Genomic DNA, 19,020 nt, shown 5'->3' with positions numbered 1-19,020 from the left:
ACCAGAAAATATACCCATTTAAAGTGTATGATGCAGTGATTTTAAGTATTTATTAATAACTGCAGTAAACTTGCAGAGTTATGCTGGTATCACCACTCTTAGAAAGTTTGTTGTTCAGTTGCTCAGTCATGTCTGACTCTCTGCGACCCCATGAACTGCTGCACACCTGGTTTCCCTGTCCTTCACTATCTCCTGGGTTTGCTTAAACTCATGTCCATTGAGTCCATGATGCCATCCCACCATCTCATTCTCTGCCACCCCCTTCTCTTCCTGCCTTCAATCTTTACCAGCATCAGGGTCTTCTAAATGAGTCGACTCTTCGCATTAGGTGGCCAAAGTATTGGAGCTTCAGCTTCAGCATCAGTCTTTCCAATGAATATTCAAGACTGATTTCCTTTAGGATTGACTAGTTTGATCTCCTTGCTATCCAAGGGACTCTAAAGAATCTTCTCCAGCACCCCAGTTTGAAAGCATCAGTTCTTTGGCACTCAGCCTTCTTTATGGGCCAGCTCTCACATCCATACATGACTACTGGAAAAGCCATAGCTTTGACTATACAGACCATTGTTGGCAAAGTGATGTCTCTGCTTTTTAATACGCTGTCTAGGTTTGTCATAGCCTTTCTTCCACGGAGCAAACTCTTTTAATTTCGTGGCTACAGTCATATCCACAGTAATTTTGGAGCCCATGAAAATAGTCTGCCACTGTTTCCATTGTTTCCCCATCTATTTGCCATGAAGTGATGGGACCAGATGCCATGGTCTTAGTGTTTTGAATGTTAAGTTTTAAGCTACCTTTTTCACTCTCCTCTTTGACCTTCATCAAGAGGCTCTTTAGTTCCTCTTCACTTTCTATTATTAGGGTGGTGTCATCTGCATATCTGAGGTTATTGATATTTCTCCTGACAATCTTGATTCCAGTTTGAGCTTCCTCCAGCCAGCATTTTGCATGATGTACTCTGCATATAAGTTAAATAAGCAGGGTGACAACATATAGCCTTGACATACTCCTTTCCCAATTTGGAACCAGTCTGTTGTTCCATGTCCAGTTCTAACTGTTGCTTCCTGACCTATGTACAGTTTTCTCAGGAGGCAGGTAAGGTGGTCTGGTATTCCTGTCTCTTTAAGAATTCTCCACAGTTTGTTGTGATCCACACAAAGGCTTTAGCATAGTCACTGAAGCAGAAGTAGATGTTTTTCTGGAATTCCCATGCTTTTTTTTATGATCCAGGGGATGTTGGCAGTTTGAGTTCTGGTTCCTCTGGCTTTTCTAAATCCAGCTTGTACATCTGGAAGTTCTAGATTTACCTACTGTTGAAATCTGTCTTGAAGGATTTTGAGCATTACCTTGCTAGCATGTGAAATGAGCACACAATTGCACTCACTTGGAAAATTTTTATTCACCCCAAAAAAGTCTGTGGTGTGCATTTGTAGTCACTCTCCATTCCCACTCTCAGCCCCAGGTTAAAGTTATCACTAATGTGCTCTATTTATGTAGACTTGCCTTATCTGGCCATTTCATATAAACGGAATCACATAATATGAAGTCTTTGTGTCTGAGTCCTTTGAGGATAATGTTTCTGGGATTCTCCCAATTGTGGCATGTCCCCTTTGTTCCTTTTTATTGCCCAGTGTTATTCAGCTGTGTAGATGTTACTTCTGTCACCAGTTGATGGACATTTGAATTGTTCCCCTTTTTTAGCTATTATGAGTAATGTTACTAAGAACATTTGTATATAGGAGTTTGTGTGGATGTATGTTTTTGTTTTTCTTGGGCAAATTCCCAATTGCAGTGTCTTATAATACTCTTTATTTAAGAAATTGGCAAACTATTTTCCAGAGCAGCTGTACCATTTACACTTCCACCAGCAGTGTATGAGGGTCCTAGTTTCTCCACATCCTTTCCAGTGCTTCTTTTTTACTATAGTCACTTTACTGGGTGTGTAATTTTAATTAGGGTTTCTCTAATGATATCGGGGTTCTTTTTATGTACTTATCAGCCATTTTTATATCTTTAATGAAATGTCTTTTCAAATATGTTGCCCATTGTAAGTTAGATTATTTGATTTCCTGTTGCTGAGTTGCATCAACTCTTTATATATTCTGGACAAATTATAAATATCAGACATGTGATTTCAAAATATTTTCTTAATTTGTGGCTTATGCTTTCCATTTCCTTAATGGCTTAATGGTACCTTTAGGTACAGAATGTGCTCATTGGCACAGAAAAATTTAATTTTAATGAAATCATATTTATTGGTTGTCTCTTTTATGGATTGTGCTTCTAATGTCACATCACACTTTATGGAACAAGACTGGACTCCTCCCTGCTAATGTCAGAAGCAACAAAGGATGCCTGCTCTCTACTTCTTCTCAAAATTGTACTAGTCCAAAACTCAGAAGTGCACTGTGGGTACAGGAAGAGAGCCCCAGAAGTAGCCCTCTCTGGTCTGAGATACAAAAAGAGGGTCTCTTAAGGTTCGCTTCTTTTAACTTTTTTTTTTCTCCAATCTTCCCTATACTCTCAGCCCGTAGGCAATATTGTCAAGGCACACAGCCCTGAGAGCAGTGGCCAGGGAAGCAACTAAACATCTGAGGAAGGGAAATCCTCTCTTTGACTAGAAGAACTCTGGTCTCCAGAGCATGTGTAGAATTCCCATTGCTTTTCTTTTTCTGTCTCCCACAGTTTGACCTGAAACATAGATACAGTCTTGGGAAATATGCAGCAGAGAGAGGAAACTAATTCCTCATTCTCTAGCTATGTTGGAAGACTCAACATAAAAGATGTCAGTTCTCCAGTACGGGGATTCCTTAAAAAACTAGGAATAAAATTACCATATGGCCCAGCAGTCCCACTACTTGGCACATACCCTGAGAAAACCATAATTCAAAAAGACACATGAACGCAGTGTTCACTGAAGCACTTTTTACAATAGTCAGGATATGGAGGCAATGTCCTGACATGGAAGCATAGATGTCCATTGACAGATGAACGGATGAAAGTTGTGGCACATATGTACAATGGACTATTACTCAGGCATAAAGAGAAGTAAATCTGAGTTAGTTCTAGTAAGGTAGATGAACCTGCAGCCTGGTACACAGAGTGAAGTAAGGCAGCATGAAAAATATCATCAGATCAGATCAGTCACTCAGTCGTGTCCGACTCTTTGCGACCCCATGAATCGCAGCACGCCAGGCTTCCTTGTCCATCACCAACTCCCGGAGTTCACTCAGACTATGTCCATCAAGTCAGTGATGCCATCCAGCCATCTCATCCTCTGTCGTCCCCTTCTCTTGCCCCCAATCCCTCCCAGCATCAGAGTCTTTTCCAATGAGTCAACTCTTCACATGAGGTGGCCAAAGTATTAGAGTTTCAGCTTTAGCATCATTCCTTCCAAAGAAATCCCAGGGCTGATCTCCTTCAGAATGGACTGGTTGGATCTCCTTGCAGTCTAAGGGACTCTCAAGAGTCTTCTCCAACACCACAGTTCAAAAGCATCAATTCTTCAGTGCTCAGCCTTCTTCCCAGTTCAACTCTCACATCCATACATGACCACAGGAAAAACCATAGCCTTGACTAGACAGACCTTTGTCGGCAAAATGTCTCTGCTTTTGAATATGCTATCTAGGTTGGTCATAACCTTCCTTCCAAGGAGTAAGCGTCTTTTAATTTCATGGCTGCAGCCACCATCTGCAGTGATTTTGGAGCCCAGAAAAATAAAGTCTGACACTGTTTCCACTGTTTCCCCTTCTATTTCCCATGAAGTGATGGGACCGGATGCCATGATCTTCGTTTTCCGAATGTTGAGCTTTAAGCCAACTTTTTCACTCTCCTCTTTCACTTTCATCAAGAGGCTCTTTAGTTCTTCTTCACTTTCTGCCATAAGGGTGGTGTCATCTGCATATCTGAGGTTATTGATATTTCTCCCAGCAGTCTTGATTCCAGCTTGTGTTTCTTCCAGTCCAGCGTTTCTCATGATGTACTCTGCATATAAGTTAAATAAACAGGGTGACAATATACAGCCTTGACATACTCCTTTTTCTATTTGGAACCAGTCTGTTGGTCCATGTCCAGTTCTAACTGTTGCTTCCTGACCTGCATACAAATTTCTCAAGAGGCAGATCAGGCGGTCTGGTATTCCCATCTCTTTCAGAATTGTCCACAGTTTATTGTGATCCACACAGTCAAAGGCTTTGGCATAGTCAAGAAAGCAGAAATAGATGTTTTTATGGAACTCTCTTGCTTTTTCCATGATCCAGTGGATGTTGGCAATTTGATCTCTGGTTCCTCTGCCTTTTTCTAAAACCAGCTTGAACATCAGGAAGTTCATGGTTCACATATTGCTGAAGCCTGGCTTGGAGAATTTTAAGCATTACTTTACTAGCATGTGAGATGAGTGCAATTGTGCGGTAGTTTGAGCATTCTTTGGCATTGCCTTTCTTTGGGATTGGAATGAAAACTGACCTTTTCCAGTCCTGTGGCCACTGCTGAGTTTTCCTAATTTGCTGGCATATTGAGTGCAGCACTTTCACAGCATCATCTTTGAGGATTTGGAATAGCTCAACTGGAATTCCATCACCTCCACTAGCTTTGTTCGTAGTAATGCTTTCTAAGGCCCACTTGACTTCACATTCCAGGATGTCTGGCTGTAGGTGAGTGATCACACCATCGTGATTATCTGGGTCATGAAGATCTTTTTTGTACAGTTCTTCTGTGTATTCCTGCCATCTCTTCTTAATATCTTCTACTTCTGTTAGAGCCATACCATTTCTGTCCTTTATCGAGCCCATCTTTGCATGAAATGTTCCTTTGGTATCTCTGATTTTCTTGAAGAGATCTCTAGTCTTTCCCATTCTGTTGTTTTCCTCTATTTCTTTGCATTGATCACTGAAGAAGGCTTTCTTATCTCCTTGCCATTCTTTGGAACTCTGCATTCAGATGCTTATATCTTTCCTTTTCTCCTTTGCTTTTCGCTTCGCTTCTTTTCACAGCTATTTGTAAGGCCTCCCCAGACAGCCATTTTGCTTTTTTGCATTTCTTTTCCATGCGGATGGTCTTGATCCCTGTCTCCTGTACAATGTCACGAACCTCATTCCATAGCTCATCAGGCACTTTATCTATCAGATCTAGGCCCTTAAATCTATTTCTCACTTCCACTGTATAATCATAAGGGATTTGATTTAGGTCATACCTGAATGGTCTAGTGGTTTTCCCTACTTTCTTCAATTTCAGTCTGAATTTGGCAATAAGGAGTTCATGATCTGAGCCACAGTCAGCTCCTGGTCTTGTTTTTGCTGACTGTATAGAGCTTCTCCATCTTTGGCTGCAAAGAATATAATCAATCTGATTTCAGTGTTGACCATCTGGTGATGTCCATGTGTAGAGTCTTCTCTTGTGTTGTTGGAAGAGGGTGTTTGTTATGACCAGTGCATTTTCTTGGCAAAACTCTATTAGTCTTTGCCCTGCTTCATTCCGTATTCCAAGGCCAAATTTGCCTGTTACTCCGGGTGTTTCTTGACTTCCTACTTTTGCATTCCAGTCCCCTATAATGAAAAGAACGTCTTTTTGGGGTGTTAGTTCTAAAAGGTCTTGTAGGTCTTCATAGAACTGTTCAACTTCAGCTTCTTCAACTTCAGCATTACTGGTTGGGGCATAGACTTGAAAAATATCATATATTAATGCATACATATATATGGAATCTAGAAAAATGTTACTAATGAACTAATTTGCAGGACAGGAATACATAGACACATACATAGACACGTAGGACACAGAGAGACTTGTGGACACAGCAGGGGAAGAAGGGATGAAATTGAGAGAGTAACATTGAAACATACACATTACCCTATGTGAAATAGATAGCTAGTGGGAACTTGCTGTAAAACACAGAAAGCTCACCCAGTGCTCTGTGACAACCTAGAGGTGGGATGGGGTGGGGGGTAGGAGGGAGGTTCAAGAGGGAAGGGACATATGTATACTTATGGCTGATTCACACTGTTGTATGGCAGAAAGCAACACAACATTGTGAAACAGTCATCCTCCAATTAAAAATGTTCTTTAAAAACAGATGCATAGTAGCCCCTCAAAAAAAGATGTCAGTTCTCCTCAGTAGATGTTCGGTGAAATTCCATTCAGAATCCGAGCAAGGGATTTACATTTTTATTTGAAAAGGCAAAAGAAATAGAATAACTAAAATAAATTTGAAAATGATGAATAAATTTGGAGGAAATACATTACGCAATTCAAAGCCTTTCTGTAAAGCTGCAGTAATCGACTTATGATGTTGGCAAAAAGATAGATGTATGGATTAATGGGATAAGATAGCTCAGAAATAGACCCATATGAAAATGGCTCTTTTTAAATTTTATTTTATTGAAGAATAGTTGATTTACAATGTTGTGTTAGTTGTATAGCAAAGTGATTCAGTTTTATATAAATATATATTCTTTTTCATTATGGATTATTAGAAGACATTGAAAATAGTTCCCTGTGCTATACAGTGGGACCTTGTTGTTTGTTTGTTTTATATATAGTAGTTTGTATATGCTAATCCCAAACTTCTGATTTACCCCTCTCTCACCCCCTTTCCTCTTTGGTATTTGTTTGGTTTATTTTGTGAGTCTGTGAGTCTGTTTTTATTTTGTAGATATGTTCATCTGTATCATATTTTAGATTCCACTTAAAAGTGATATCATATGGTATTTGTTTTTCTCTTTATGACGTATTTCATTTAGTATGATAATCTCTTGACTTCTAGGTGGCGCTAGGGGTAAAGACCTGCCTCCTAATGCAGGAGACAAGAGACACTGGTTCTATCCCTGGGTCGGAAGATTCCCTGGAGGAAGGCATGGCAACCCACTCCAGTATTCTTGCCTGGAGAATCTGGTGGACAGAGGAGCCGGGTGGGCTACAGTACATAGGGTCGCAAAGAGTCAGATATGACTGAAGCAACTTAGGACTCAATGATAATCTCTGGGTCCATCCATGTTGGTGCACATGGTATTATTTCACTCTTTTTATGGCTGAATAATATTCCATTATATATATTCTTTATCCATTCATCTATTGATAGACATTTAGGTTGCTCCCATGTCTTATGTGTGTACTAAGTCACTTCAGTCATGTCCAACTCTTTGCAACCCCATGAACTGTTACCCCCGAGGCTCCTCTGTCCATAGATTCTCCAGGCAAGAATACTGGAGTGGGTTGCCATGCCCTCCAGGGAATCTTCCCGACCCAGGGATCCAACCCACATCTCTTGCATCTCCTGCATTGGCAGGCGTGTTCTTTACCACTGGCCCACCTGGGAAGCCCTGAGAACCACTGCTCTGTATTATTCCTTTTAAATAAAGTTGTTAAAAAGACAAAATTCATCTGTAATGCTAGCGGTCCACAGGAGTGGTCACCTTGGAAACGGGTGCAGTGGGAGCCCCCATGGGGTTGGTAATGGTCTGTTTCTTCTTCTGGGTGCTGACTCCTTGATGCATTCACTTTGTAGAAACTCATTGAACTGTATACTTATAGTTGTCAACTTGTTTATATATTTCAGTAAAAAGTTAAGACTCTTCTTTTCCCTCTCTTCCTAACCCACACCCTGTTGTTAAGTCTGTGTGTGGTCTTTCTGTTTTGTTTGTTTTTAAAGCAACATAGCCTTCCACTTGTGAGTTTTCATCCCCAAGGATGTGCTCACTTGGGACATAGTGGAAGAAAACGGCTTCATAACACAGCCTGTGCTCATCCTTAGCTCGGTGTCTCCTTCCCTCAAAGGGTTACCATCCTTCCAGCCCCACAAGGACAGGTGGCCCCTTCAGGGGAGAAGCTTAGCTGGAATGCTGAAAGCCTCGCTGGTTCTCCTTAAGTACTCTATGGCTTTCCCAGGTAGAGGGGAGTATGTGTGTGTGTGTTTACATGTTTGTGATCATTTATAAAGATTTTCCCATATTTTCTCTGTTTTCTGTTTTTTTTTTTTTTATGAAATCGTGTGGGGTTTTTTAATAACTTTATTTATTATTTTATTGTCTTATTACTTCCTTACTATGCACTTATTACTTATTATGCATGGGGTCTTCACTGCTGCCTGAGGGCTTTCTCTAGTTGTGATGAGCGGGCCTACTCTTCATTGCAGTGTGCAGACTTCTCACGGCGGTGGGCCCTCTTGTTGCAGAGCACAGGCTCTGGGCACACAGACTTCAGTAGCTGCAGCACGCAGGCTCAGTAGTTGTGGTCACGGGCCCTAGACCATGGGCTCAGTAGTTGTGGCACATGGGCTTAGTTGCTCTGCAGCACGTGGAATCTTCCCAGACCAGGGATGGGACCCATGTCCCCTGCGTTGGCAGGTGGTTTCTTACCCACTGTAACACCAGGGAAGTCCTGGGAGAATGTTTGTGACTTTGTATTTCTCTGAATGATTAAATTCAGTTTTTGATTTAGGAAATTGTTATCCTTTTTGTCATCTGTTCTGGGTCCTAATACTCACTATGCTTTCTGATTCTTCCATCCTGCTGTGAATTGTTTCCATTTTAGTCTTCTTTATTTCCAGTGTTCCGTAGCCTTACTTCCTTTCCATACAACTTCAGAATTTAATTCCTTAACTTGTCATCCTAGTAATAAAATCTGACTTAGCACTCCTCTTCTGCAGAGCCGGCACCTCCGAGTTTTCCATCATCTTTCTATTGGCTTCCCAGTTGTGCACCCAGTTGGCTTCCCAGCTAGCTACCATTTGTACATGCCAGATTTACCTAATCATCCTCTGAGTCTCACTGGATTTTGTTCTTTTTGTTGTTTCTGTAAGCTAGCTTTGTAGTCACCATGGCTGTATTCTGTTTCCCAAAACTCATAGTAATCAGTAGGATTAGTTTGTGAAACAAGATGACTTATGACTGAATACGAATCAATGAAGCAATATCAGAATGTCCTGAGGCGCAGACCTTGATGTCTGGCTGCTCAGTGCTGCTGTCGCCCTCGGGTAGTCTGTTTCCAGTGGTTTCATCTAGCTCACAAGACTGAAAGATGAGACCATGTAGAACTAGTTTATTGATTCTGTGTGCAGATATTTTGGGTGTGTTTGGTCTTTTCCAGTGACTACATTTCTAGACACAGTCTATACTGAACAAGATGTGTGCTGAAATTGCGTTGTGGAACGGCAGCATCAAGATTGTGAAACTCACAGTCAGGCCCTGCCACTCCCTCCCTGGGTCCATCCTTGGCTTCTCATCTGTGAATTGTGGCTCCAAGTACCTCACAAAACTATTAGGAAGCTTCAGTGCCTGGTACTTAGTAGATAACTCAGTAAATATTAGTTCACTTCCTTTGTGGAAGGGAATCTTTTGCTTAGATTATTCAACTATAATAACTAAGCCTGTAGCGGTTCTGACTTTTTGTCTAATGGGGTTCTTGAGACCTGTTCTCTTTGGGATTAGTGATACGGCCTTAGTACATTCTCCATTAAAAGGAATCAACAGAAGACATATCAGGAGAGGTGCCTGATTTTAAGAATATGATTAACATCTTTAAAATGGTTTTAGTCTAAGCATATATAACTTTAGGTACTGTTTTATTAAATGCAACATTAACCAAAACCTAAATAAATGAGAAGTTACTGAGAGTTGCACCACTAGAGCCAACTGCCTTTATTCCTCTGTCACCCCTCTTAGTCCGGGTTACTGGATTTTGCTGTCTTAACAGTTTTACAAAGACATTTGCTTTGTTTCCAGGTGTAAAACAAAGGTGTATCCAGATAACCTTCCTACAACCAGTGTGGTGATTGTTTTCCACAATGAGGCTTGGAGCACACTTCTGCGAACTGTCCATAGCGTCATTAATCGCTCACCAAGGCACATGCTAGAAGAAATTGTTCTAGTAGATGATGCCAGTGAAAGAGGTAAATTTTACATTTTAATGCCAATAATCTACATGTTTTGTCGTTAGTGCTTATAAAACTAGCTGCCATCAATGATAGTTGCTATCAGTTTAACCTAATAATTTTATACAAGCTTCTAATTTATCCTAAAAGTTATTTATGACATTTGGACTCATTCACATATACAAACAATTTATACCCTTGTGAAACTTAAAATATTACTTTAATTAGCATTTAGTTGTATCACATCTTAATCTTGTTTTAAAAAGAGATAACTGTGTAAAAATTTATGCAAAACAGTGGGGGAGAAAAAAAAACCACTTAATTTTGTCAGGATTTTTTCTGTGGGGAGCTCAGCCTGGAGTCAGTGGAGAAAGACTGGCTCTGATTGAGAGCCATGAAGAGAGATTTAGTGCATGGACAGTGGGAATCATCCCTGCCAGCAGAGCAGAGCCTCAGCTGGGCGAGTCCAAGTTCTCCAGGTTCTTTCTGGGTCTTGCCATGTTCTCCATTCCCAAGGTCAGGCGTGGTCCGTAAAAGGGTGCACAAAAGGCTGATGGAGGGACTTGTGGGGGGTGGTGGATCATATGTCTCTGATCTCATGATGAGTCTCTGCAATGGCTCTGGCCCAGACATTCTTCCACGAATCCCAGAATTTTTCACGGGCCTTTTTGTTTTTCACAGCACAGCTGTTTAGGATCATTGGTGTCATGTGCTTTCGCCAATATTCCTATACTCACATGAGAAAAATTTGGAGGGAACTACAGAAAATGGCTCTTCCTTCCTTAAGCAGCTTGAAACTTCATGACTCATCTTTTCAACCTTTTTTTGTTGTTATCTTCACCTTTCTTGCCTAATCTCTCATTGCATATGCTAAGATAGTTTAGTCAAGTATTATACCTTCTCCTTCCTGTGCCCACACTAAACATATACATTTAAGCATGATGAAATTTAATTACTTCCTATCTTAACTATTGGGATTAATTTGCACATTGATAACAATTTAAATCTTCTTCCTTTGCCAGATTGTAGAAGTAAAACTAAATAAGTTACAGCCTTGCTGTCTCAAGGGCCTTGTAGCTTACTTCCTTATTCTAATCAAGGAGATAGTTTATAATTGCATAAAACATTTAATAATAAAACATTTAATAATAATATCTACTATAATTAATGTCAAAATGGATGAGAGCTGTTATAAACTAAGAATACCACACTTAAATAATTACTGTTGACAGTAGACATATAAATTTCACCTGAATAATTGTTAGCCAGGAATTAATTAATCCCTCTTTTAGAAAATTAGCCAAAGTTAGTTTAGCAGCGATATATAAAAACGTCTCTGTCCTCTGAGTGACTGACTTACATGTTGAAACTTGTGAAATTAAATATTCCTCAAGGAGAGATATTTTTCCTCAGATGAAATGATTTGTTTTTATATTTCCCCCTGTTTTCGCCATCATTTTGTTGCAGGCCTGAGAAGGCTGTGTGAAATAGTTAAGTTTTTGTGGGATGAGGCCTGATCAGAAAGATCCATGTGTCCACAACATGAAGTGGCAAAGAAAGTCACGTATCCCAGTTATTTTTTCCTCCCTCATGTAGGCCCTTCTGAATCACCATGGCCTGTGTAAACCTGTAATTGGAAACGTGTGGGCAGGTGTCTGCCTCCCTGCTCCGTCGGGCTCTTAGTCACTAAGCAGGTCTCCAAGTGTCACCGCACAGCTCTCACAAAGAACTTGGTTCTTCTGTATCTTCTTGCCTGGAAAGCCTCAGGTGTTCTGATCACCACTTCTGATATTTGGGAACCACTGGGCGTTGTGCTGTTGTGGTCATAGCTGCAGTCTTGCTGCCCAGACTGAGAATGGTCTGACCTTCTTGTTTAGGTGGTAACTATGGGCCCAGGAACCAGAGCCAGCTCTCTAAGTCTGCCCCTTCCTACTCATGAGGCCCAGCCAAGGCACCATTATTTCTCACCCGACTGATGAAATAGACTAGTCTCCCCATAAACACTGTCTTCCTGAAGGAAGCTTTTAAACATTCAGACCAGACCACATCACTTCTCTGATGAAAACCTTTCCTCGAAACAAAGACCTACTATATAACACAGGGAACTATATCAGTTTCCTGTAGTAACCTACAATTGAAAAAAATCTGAAAAACAACCTGTATGTAACTGAATCACATTGCTGTACACCTGAGAACATTGTAAATCAACTATACTTAAAAAAAAATCATTTATCTGAGGCCTGCAACTATACTTCAGGTAAAAACAAGCAAACAGCTTTCCTCTAAGGCCTGCATGACCTGGTCTTTGCCTGCATCTCCAGTCTCGTCTTATAATTCCCTGCCCATCCTATCCCCACAGTTCAGCTCAAATGTTTCATCAGAGTCAAGTTACATTTAGAGAGGCCTTCCTTGACCTCCCAAGACCAGGTCATGTCCCACTGAACACCTCTCAGAACACTCTGTACTCCACAGCACCCCCCAGAGCTTTACCATTTTACACCCACCTCCACCCCCAACCCCCCAGGCAGGTGCTAGAACTCCATCAGGAAGGACTGTTTGCTCACTATTTTCTCCCCAGGGTCCACAGTGCCTGTTACATAGTAAGCAGTCCAGAATATATTCAGTGAATGAAGGAAAGAGTAATCCCCAGTCAGTTAATCCTTGTGTTTTCCTCCTTGTCTGCATAGAGTTCCGAACTAGCTTGTGTAGCATGTGTAGTCTGCTCATGGCCTCAGAGTACTAGATTTCACAGTTAACCTGCTGAGACATCAGTAGCTCCATTTATTAAGTATGAAGTAGGTGCTATAATTATCCCTATTTTATTGTTAAAGCAAAATGAGACTTAACCATAAACCTAGGGGTTGACCTCTTAGCTGCTATGTACTTCGTGTCTGTGATAACTTTACTGTTACAGGGTCTGTAATAAAGACAGAATCTGGATGAATCCCTAGTTCATGTTCAAAGTTATGCAGTTGTCATCTCAGAAGGGTATCTTAAGACTTAGAATTGATACAATGTTCTTAATCTGACATGACTATTGTTTTTCTTATTTTACACAAAAGGAAACAGGTTCTTATTTAAGTAGGGATTAGGAGTCAGGTTTATTAATATTACACTCTAAATTCCTTGCTCTTTCGAGTTCTAAGATTTCTCAGTTGTTGCCGGCAGCAGTGAAATTTTCCCTGACCTTTACTCTGCCAGCCTCGCACTGCCTGAGGTAGAGATGCCTTGGGATCCATTTATAGACTAATAGCTGTAAAGATATCTAATAAATAAGATTCTCCCTTATTTTTAGATGACGTTGTATCTTCTAATCATAATCAATTAACCCCCATGGCTTCATTTTCATAAAATGAGTTTTGAATAAATAGTTCCTAATCCCCCACCTAGTCCTGAGCACCTAATTTTCTGTCAGCTCTTAGGAAGACACCTAGTTTGTAGCCATATTGCATGAGAGCCACAAAGATGTCAAATAAAATGCCAAGAAAAGTTGTTCAATAGCAACTTTTTTGAGCTACCAGACCATGCATTTTTCATTTTAATTATTGACAAGACAGAGTATCGTAACTTTCAAAGATAACAGGACTCAGGGATTAGATTGCTCTAATTCTTAAGACGCACTTCAAACTTATTCTGGAAGGAAGACTTACTGGGAGATGTGTTGTGACACAGTTGCACTTGACTGGTCTAAGGTGCTAGAATATAACTCATAACTCATCACATGAGATTCATCAAACTCTGAACATAAAGCAGTTTAAATGTGTATCAGGTCAAGCAATTCCACAGTCCTGAATTTTTCCCTTGGTTGTTTCCTTGTAGGATTTCTTGCTGTGGGTGAAAAGATGGGCTTTGAAGTCAGGCAGACCTGATTGGACTGTTGGATCTACTCCTTAATAAACTGTGTCATCTTGATCAGTTCATTTAATATTCTAAGTCTTAGAATTTCATGTCTAAAATAGGTTTAATAACATCTCACAGGGTCATTATGAGGATTAAATGAAATAAAGTCTGTAAAGAGCCTGGCATTATACGAAACAGACATAAAAGGGTAAAATGGTGCTTTTCATTGGGATTGGCATCACCGTCACCTTTTTACTCAGAATCAAATTATAGCTTTCTGGTTCATAGAATCATGGTTATCAGGTAGGAGTTCTCCCCATATTTTTCAGATACTCTTTTTAGCTCAGATATTTCAGAAAATGTGTTAGCAGACATGGAAATGATCGGTGTTCTGGTATAGTGGACATGAGGCCTTTTTTCTCTTTCTCTGTTTTCATAGCCCTGATTATTCCATTATTGACAGTCAGGTCTTACCACTTCCAGTGAGCAAGAACTATTTCACTCCTATTTGTCTTTCCCTCTCCAATATGTAGGAAGCCCTTTTGGTTCCCAAATTTAGAATTTATCCCCTTAATATACCCAGCCACCCTTATGGAGATCCCAAGGGTCAGAGGTAGTCATAGGCATCCTGGTAGCTCCATGTCAAGATTTTCCTCCCCTGGAGGGATTGTCCTTATACTTCTTGTATGGGGACAAGTTGGAAAGACATTTGCCCACCATCCATTGCTTCTCTGGCATAACTACCAGAAACTAACCTGATCTGCAACTTCTTTTCTCTGCCTTGAGGAAGTGGAGACTTTTCTGCTTTTTTCTTTTTTAAATTTATTTATTTGGCTGCACTGGCTTATAGTTATTGCACATGGGATCTTCAGTCTTCCTTACAGCATGCAGGATCCTTAGTCGCAGCTTGTGGGATCTAGTTCCCTGACCAGGGATTGAACCTGAGCCCCCTGCATTGGGAGTCCAAAGTCTCAGCCACTGGACCACCAGGGAAGTCCCCCTTGTCTGCTGTTTAAAGTCAGTTATGTACTCTGGAGGCAGGAAATCCTTGACTTAAGGGCACAGCCTCTCTCTCAACTCTCCAGGATAGCTGCTGATTTTCTTTTTCTTTTCAGTGCCATTCACTCTTGAAAGCTCTTTTACTTGGACCAAACGGTCTGTTAAGGTTTCTGTTTGGTCTTGCAGCTACTGCCCAGCATTCTAGCTTGACCTCACTCCCCACCTCCTGCAAGAAGAACTGCATAGTCAGAGACTGTGACAGTCTGTAAGACAATTCACTCCTGTCTTTGAAGAAACCACAGTTTTCTGAACTCTTAACAGCTATTGTGTATTCGTTCCTTCCCTCTATTGCGGTCTGGGTTTAATTCTCTTAAACCACCTTCTTTCTGTTCCTGTTCCTTAAGCGTGATTTAAAAAAAAGAATTGAGCCTGACAGAAAGCTCCTTCAAGAAATGTGGTAACATGCCTTTGACTGAGCCTGACCCCAGAGGCTCTCCCCTAATTCCTCGCGTAACAAAGGAGAGGCAGTTCTGGGACATTCTCTCAGGAAATAAAAAGCCTTCCTGGGTGAACTGGGTTTGTGAGTCAGGGAGCCTCACCTACAGTGCTTAGTAAATACATGTTGAATGAATACTGCAATCCAAAGTTGCTTTCCACCTGGGCAATGCCAGCTCACAGGTTTTTCATGTTATTTTCTTATTGTTTCATTCCTTTTCAGACTTTTTAAAAAGACCTCTAGAGAGTTACGTGAAAAAATTAAAAGTACCCGTTCACGTCATTCGAATGGAGCAGCGTTCTGGATTGATCAGAGCTAGGTTAAAAGGTGCTGCTGTGTCTAAAGGCCAAGTGATCACCTTTTTAGACGCGCACTGTGAGTGCACAGTGGGGTGGCTGGAGCCTCTCTTAGCCAGGATCAAACACGACAGGTAATTTTATGGGATTTATAAATTATTTTCAGTGCCTTCGTGTTAAACTATGATAAGTTGCAAAATTCTGTTTTTAAATAAATATAAAAATATTTTCATCTGAGTTTTCCTTTTAAATGCCTTTGAAAAGTGAGTGTGCTCAGTTCCTGATCGTGTCCAACTCTCATGACCCTATGGACTGTAGCCCACCAGGCTCCTCTATGCATGGGATTTTCCTGGCAAGAGTACTGGAATGGTACCAAAGAGTCTTTCCAGTACTCTTTTCCATTTCCTTCTCCAAGGGATCTTCCCAACCCAGGGATCGAACCCACATCTCCTGCATTGGCAGGTGGATTGTTTACCACTGAGCCACCTGAGAAGCCCCATGAAGAGTGCTAAATGTGAAGACCACATTCTAAAGCTTGGAAGCACTGTTTGCAGACTGTCTTGTTAGTGAGGATGGGTTAGGAAACATGTTGTTAGGATGTTTATTGTCTGCTCTCTTCACTGAACAGGAGTAGAACATATAGACACTTATCTCAGGGGCGGTAGGATAAAAAGCCCTGTACTCGTCCCTGCTCTCTAAGGCTGACACGAGGGTGCGGGCAGGTCATCTGCTCTCTGTCTGCATCTTTACTGAGGCTGTATCTCTCAGCCTGTAGCACAGAGTTAAAGGGGGTGAGGAGATACACGTTGCCCCTAAAATGCTTGATTGTATATGAAAATAAGCACTGTAATGTTGGCTAATACAGGTGGAACATTGGGAGCAGTGCAAGCTCATGGTTGTAGTCTTTCATGATGCAGTTGTCAAAGAATTGTCTACTGCTGGGCTCTGGCTTTAGTTCCTAGATATCAGGAAAAAACCTAACTTCATTCTGCAGGACCTAGGTTTGTTGCATTTCTGCTTGCCATTGCAGTTTGAACCAGAGGCTGGCTGTGTCAACTTAACATTAAGATTTAGATTTCAGCAGGGTGTAAACTATTATTAGTCAAGTTGAGCATGCGTGCATGCTAAGTTGCTTCAGTCGTGTCCGACTGTTTATGATCCCATGGTCTGTCAGGCTCTTCTGTCCATGGGATTCTCCGGGCAAGAATACTGGAGTGGGTTGCTATGCCCTCCTCCAGGGGACCTTCCCAACCCAGGGGTTGAACCCGAGTCTCTTATGTTTCCTGCACTGGCAGGCGGGTTCTTTAATACTAGCACCACCTGGGAAGGCCCCAAGTTGAGCTTAGTGGGAGCTTGTCATTGCATCTATTCTGTTTGTAAGCAAATGCTGGACCTACATCTCTTCCCCTTTCAAAGATGAATTGCCTGGGCAATGAGAAGATACAGTAGCTTTAGGAAGGAGAACACTGCCTGAAAAAGACATAGGATATCTGTAAATTGTTTTCTGTATGTAACAAATGACTGATTCAGGAAGTGTTTTCTTGTGTAAAGACAGTCTGTAACCTTTATGAAGCAGGAGCCTAGACCCTTGGAGAAAGCAGTGTGAAGTGATGACAGAAATATGAAAGGGAAATTGCCTGAAATAACAAACACAACTTCCAGTTGGGCCGTATGGTAGATGAGGTATCCTGAACAACTTTTCCAACTGATAAAGCTAAATTCTGGATAAATACAAAACACAGTTTTAAGTGCATCACCAAGTTGGCACTAAAGTAAGAAATGTTGCAGCTCTCAGAACGAAGTACATACAAGTAAGTAGTCCAGACACTAAAGCCAGCTTTCACTTGTAGGGTTTCCTGCTGAACTTAGGGGATGTGGATCTTCTACCTTAAAAGACAAACAGATGGGAGGATAGGAGCCAAGGCTAGGGCTCTGCCTAGAGTGTGAAGACAAATAGCAAATATCTGCATAAAGCTAGGCTTCTGTTGTCTGTACTTCTGGGTTAGAATGAGAAATGAATTCTATCACACCAAAGGCAATCTGGCTGTTTGAACCTTGATATGGGGTGAAGGAGGGAAGACAGATCTCTCCTAAGAATTTGTAAGCAGGATACAGAAAAAGGGGATACCAGTTCAAAGTGTTTTTTGTGACTAGTATAACTTGATAAAATAAATCAGAAAAGAAGTACATGGAAAATTATTCAAACCCACTGGTGAAGCTTAATACGAAAATCTCACACCACCAGCAAACTGAATCCAACTGGGATTTATTAATATCATATCAACATATATAAAAACACAGGGGTCCCCAACTTCCAGGACCTAATGCCTGATGATCAGAGGTGGAGCTGATGTAATAAGAATAGAAATAAAATGCACAGTGAATGTAAAGCATTTGAATCATCCCAAACCCACACTGCCCCCACTCCAGTTTCATGGAAAAATTATCTTCCATGAAACCAGTCTCTGGTGCCAAAAAAGTGGGGACCACTGATAACATATCAGTATATATGTATATATAACACATCATTACTACTTGGTTTAGTTTAATATTACAAAACCAGTTCACAAAGTAGATGATAACATATTTCTGAAACTGTGATTAAAACCCTGTCATTAAAACTCTATAATCACTTTAGTAGATACAGGGGAAAAAAATGTTCATTTATGATTAAAATGAACATTGATTTGTGATTTAAAATACTTAGTAAACTATTATAGAATGGAAATTTACAAATTTTAGAAAGAATAGCTAAACAGACACATGTTAACTGGCAAACATAACAGAGAAATGTTGAAAGTGTTTTGCACAAGATAAGGATGCCCTGAATTATTTGCATTACTCAGTATTATTAGAAGCCTTAGATTTTGCAGTAATACAAGAATTAAATAAAAGGTGTAAGAATTGGAAAGGAAAAAAAATGAGTGCTATCAATTGCAAATGATGTGTTTTTTGCAAAGAAAAGTAATCTATACACAAAGTAGTAGAGATAAAAAGAATTTAGCAGTGTTGCCAAATATAAAATTACCACAGAAAAGTCGGTTGCTTTCTCCATAGCAGCAGGAATAGTTAGGAAATACAATGTAAAAAGAAGAAAAGAAATGATACCATTTATAATAGCAATGGAAATCATAGGCTGTGATTAGGAATATGTTTAACAAATGATGCATGAAATTGAAAATTGTTGAAATTCACTGGAAAATAATCTGAGCAGAGAGAAGGATAATATTAATGGATAGAAAAGTCAATATAAAAATGTCATTTCTCCCCACATTGATCTATAAATTCAGTGTGTTTTTAATTGAAATCTCAGCAGAATTTTCTTGGAGAAACTGGCTGATGCTGACATTTATATGGAAATACATGTTTTTTAAAAAAACAGCTAAAATACCCATGAAAAAGAAGAGTCAAGTACAACTGGGCCTGTCCTACTAGATATCAGGACTTATTTTAAAGCTGTTTAATTGTGGCAGTGATGTATTGATGCAGGGATTAGACTAGTGAAACAGAGCCAGTCCATATTTATG

General features: G+C 40.4%; 1 protein-coding gene across 2 annotated transcripts in view; it reads left to right on the top strand.

The window, feature by feature from the left end:
* GALNT1 (polypeptide N-acetylgalactosaminyltransferase 1) overlaps nucleotides 1-19,020 on the top strand; it is a 124,060-nt gene that overhangs the window by 81,199 nt on the left and 23,841 nt on the right. For both annotated transcript variants that reach the window (XM_086372740.1, XM_086372739.1), the window contains 2 exons: nucleotides 9,714-9,880; nucleotides 15,420-15,627. In XM_086372740.1, coding sequence (XP_086228866.1) covers nucleotides 9,714-9,880; nucleotides 15,420-15,627 — 375 coding nt within the window. The remainder of the gene's footprint in view (nucleotides 1-9,713; nucleotides 9,881-15,419; nucleotides 15,628-19,020) is intronic.

This window comes from Bos grunniens, chromosome 24 (genome assembly GCF_055505025.1).
Source record: "Bos grunniens cultivar Pamir isolate PY7600 chromosome 24, Bosgru_T2T1.0, whole genome shotgun sequence".
Classification (NCBI taxonomy): domain Eukaryota; kingdom Metazoa; phylum Chordata; class Mammalia; order Artiodactyla; family Bovidae; genus Bos; species Bos grunniens.
This window is presented reverse-complemented; position numbering and strand designations above follow the sequence as displayed.